Consider the following 2,181-nt stretch of genomic DNA (forward strand, 5'->3'; position numbering starts at 1 on the left):
AGCAGGGTATAAACAACGACATAAACTTTGCATAAACCCTGCACTGCTTCCCCAGGGCCAGCCCTTCACCAACCGAAGGGCTGGCTTGGATCACCTTTCAAGCCTCTGAAGAACTGGCATGGGACCCACGGCACCTTCTGCCACTATAAAACCCGCAAAAAAAGAACTCCGCAATTCCTCGCGTCCAGGAATGGGACACTTCAGGGACGGGGAAGATTCTCCTTCCTCACAATCCCAGACCCTCGTGGACAACCCAATGATAACAGCCCCCTCCCTAAAGACTCTCAAACGCTCACCCGTCTCCATGACACCCCCGTTCGCTTCTCCGGAAGAGGGGATGGAGGAGGCGGCGGCTGCGCACTTTAAGCCGAACGCGGTGCATTCTGGGACGCCTTCCGTTCCGCCTGCCAGGACGGGGAAGCGTCGGTGTTGCTGTTACCGTGGCAACGAGGATGCTTCGGGCCATGCTGGAGGGCCTCAAATATCTGTTTGCATTCTAGCGTCCCCTTTTCAACAGCGGTCAACCACATTATGTGATTTGGTTTTGCTGGAGTGTCAGTGTATAACGCTGGGGTGGTCAAATCCTCAGCCATACATGACCTTGGACTAAGGTTGCCAACCTCCAGGTAGGCCCTGGAGATCACCCGCTATTACAACTGATCTCCAGGCGACAAGAGATCGGTCCCCCTGGGGGAAATGGCTGCTTTGGAGAGTCTGGGACCTTCTGCACGCCAAGCAGATGCTCTACTACTGAGCCACAGCCCCTCCCAAACTATTTTTCTGGTAGGACACCTATGCTTTTGGAAGCTGGATGACAGCCAGGAATATGTCAGTCAGTGTTTTCAGCCACAGGATTTTAGCAGTGGAAAAACTGCATCTGTTGGGTTTTTGCCTGCAAGCTGCTCCAGTGTTGGGCTTGTCCAAGTGCATGCACTGAGTAAGGGTAAACAGAGGAATATTTCTGACTATATGCAGAATCTTTGCCTCTCACTCTGGGGTAACATACAATGCTACTCTAAGGCCCTGTCCACACGAGTGGTTTTGGGCCTAATAGACCTGAGTAGGATTTTGAGTATACCTGTTTGGGATTGTTCTCTGCGCTACTTAGTTGAAAGATTTCTATCCCGCTTCTTGATCTCCAGTTGATATGCAACACCCTAGATTAAAACTGGACAAGAATCATAGAATCTAAGAGTTGGAAGGTACCTCAGAGGTAATCTAGTCCAACCCCCTGCACAATACAGGAAATTCACAAATACCTCCCCCACACACACACACACAGTGACCCCTGCTCCATCCCCAAAACTTGGCAAAGAACCTCCAGGATCCCGGGCCAAACTGGCCTGGAGAAAAAATGCTTCCTGGCTCCAAAGTGGCGATCAGTATTTCCCTGGGCGTGTAAGGAAGGTCCACAAGAACTAACCACTGATGCCTGATGACACCCTTCCTGCCTTTCCTGCCCTCCTTCTCATGATCTGCCTAAATTCACAGAATCAATGTGCTGCCCCTAGCAGAGAGACAGTCAGTAATAAAGATAGATCCAGTTGGTCAGCCGCGTTGGTCTGAAGCAGTACAACACATTTAGAGTCCAACGGCACCTTTAAGACCAACAAAGGTTTATTTAAGGTATGAGCTTTCGTGTGCACGCACACTTTAGCAATAATAAAGAACCGTTAATGGGACGTACTAAAACTAAGGACAGCGATTGCCCATAGGGAATACATGAGTGCCCATAGAGAATAATGGAGAGTAGGCTTGCCCAGAGGGAATAGTGCAGTACATAATTGCCAATAGAGAATCCAAAATTGCCAATAGAGAATCCATGACTGCCCATAGGGAATAATGGAGAGGTCGCTTGCCCATAGCGGATAATGGAGTATATAATTGCCAATAGAGATTCCATAATTGCTCATAGGGACATAATTGCCAACAGAGAATCCATGATCGCCCAAAGGCAATATTGCCCAGAGGTCATTCTGGCTCCTTCAGCTCTCGCCGCGGCAGCCATAACTTTTTAAAGAGCCCCTAACGAGAGCTGGGGGAGCCGGAATGATCTCTCACGTTGCCGCTCGGACATCACACGCGAGAGTTGGAATTTGCCCCTAGGAGTCCAAGGCCGCCATCCCGGGGCTCAGGGAGGCGGGGGAACATTCCCCCCCCCCCCCCGCCTTCTCACTCTCG

General features: G+C 50.6%; 1 protein-coding gene across 1 annotated transcript in view; it reads right to left on the bottom strand.

The window, feature by feature from the left end:
- Nucleotides 1-343, bottom strand: part of MED31 (mediator complex subunit 31) — a 6,574-nt gene extending 6,231 nt beyond the window's left edge. Inside the window, exon 1 of the mRNA XM_015409133.1 lies at nucleotides 297-343. Coding sequence (XP_015264619.1) covers nucleotides 297-306 — 10 coding nt within the window. The 5' untranslated portion in view covers nucleotides 307-343. The remainder of the gene's footprint in view (nucleotides 1-296) is intronic.
- Between the last annotated feature and the right edge of the window lie 1,838 nt (nucleotides 344-2,181).

The sequence above is a fragment of the Gekko japonicus genome, unplaced genomic scaffold (assembly GCF_001447785.1).
Source record: "Gekko japonicus isolate JY-2015 unplaced genomic scaffold, Gekko_japonicus_V1.1 scaffold98, whole genome shotgun sequence".
In the NCBI taxonomy this organism is placed as follows: Eukaryota; Metazoa; Chordata; class Lepidosauria; order Squamata; family Gekkonidae; genus Gekko; species Gekko japonicus.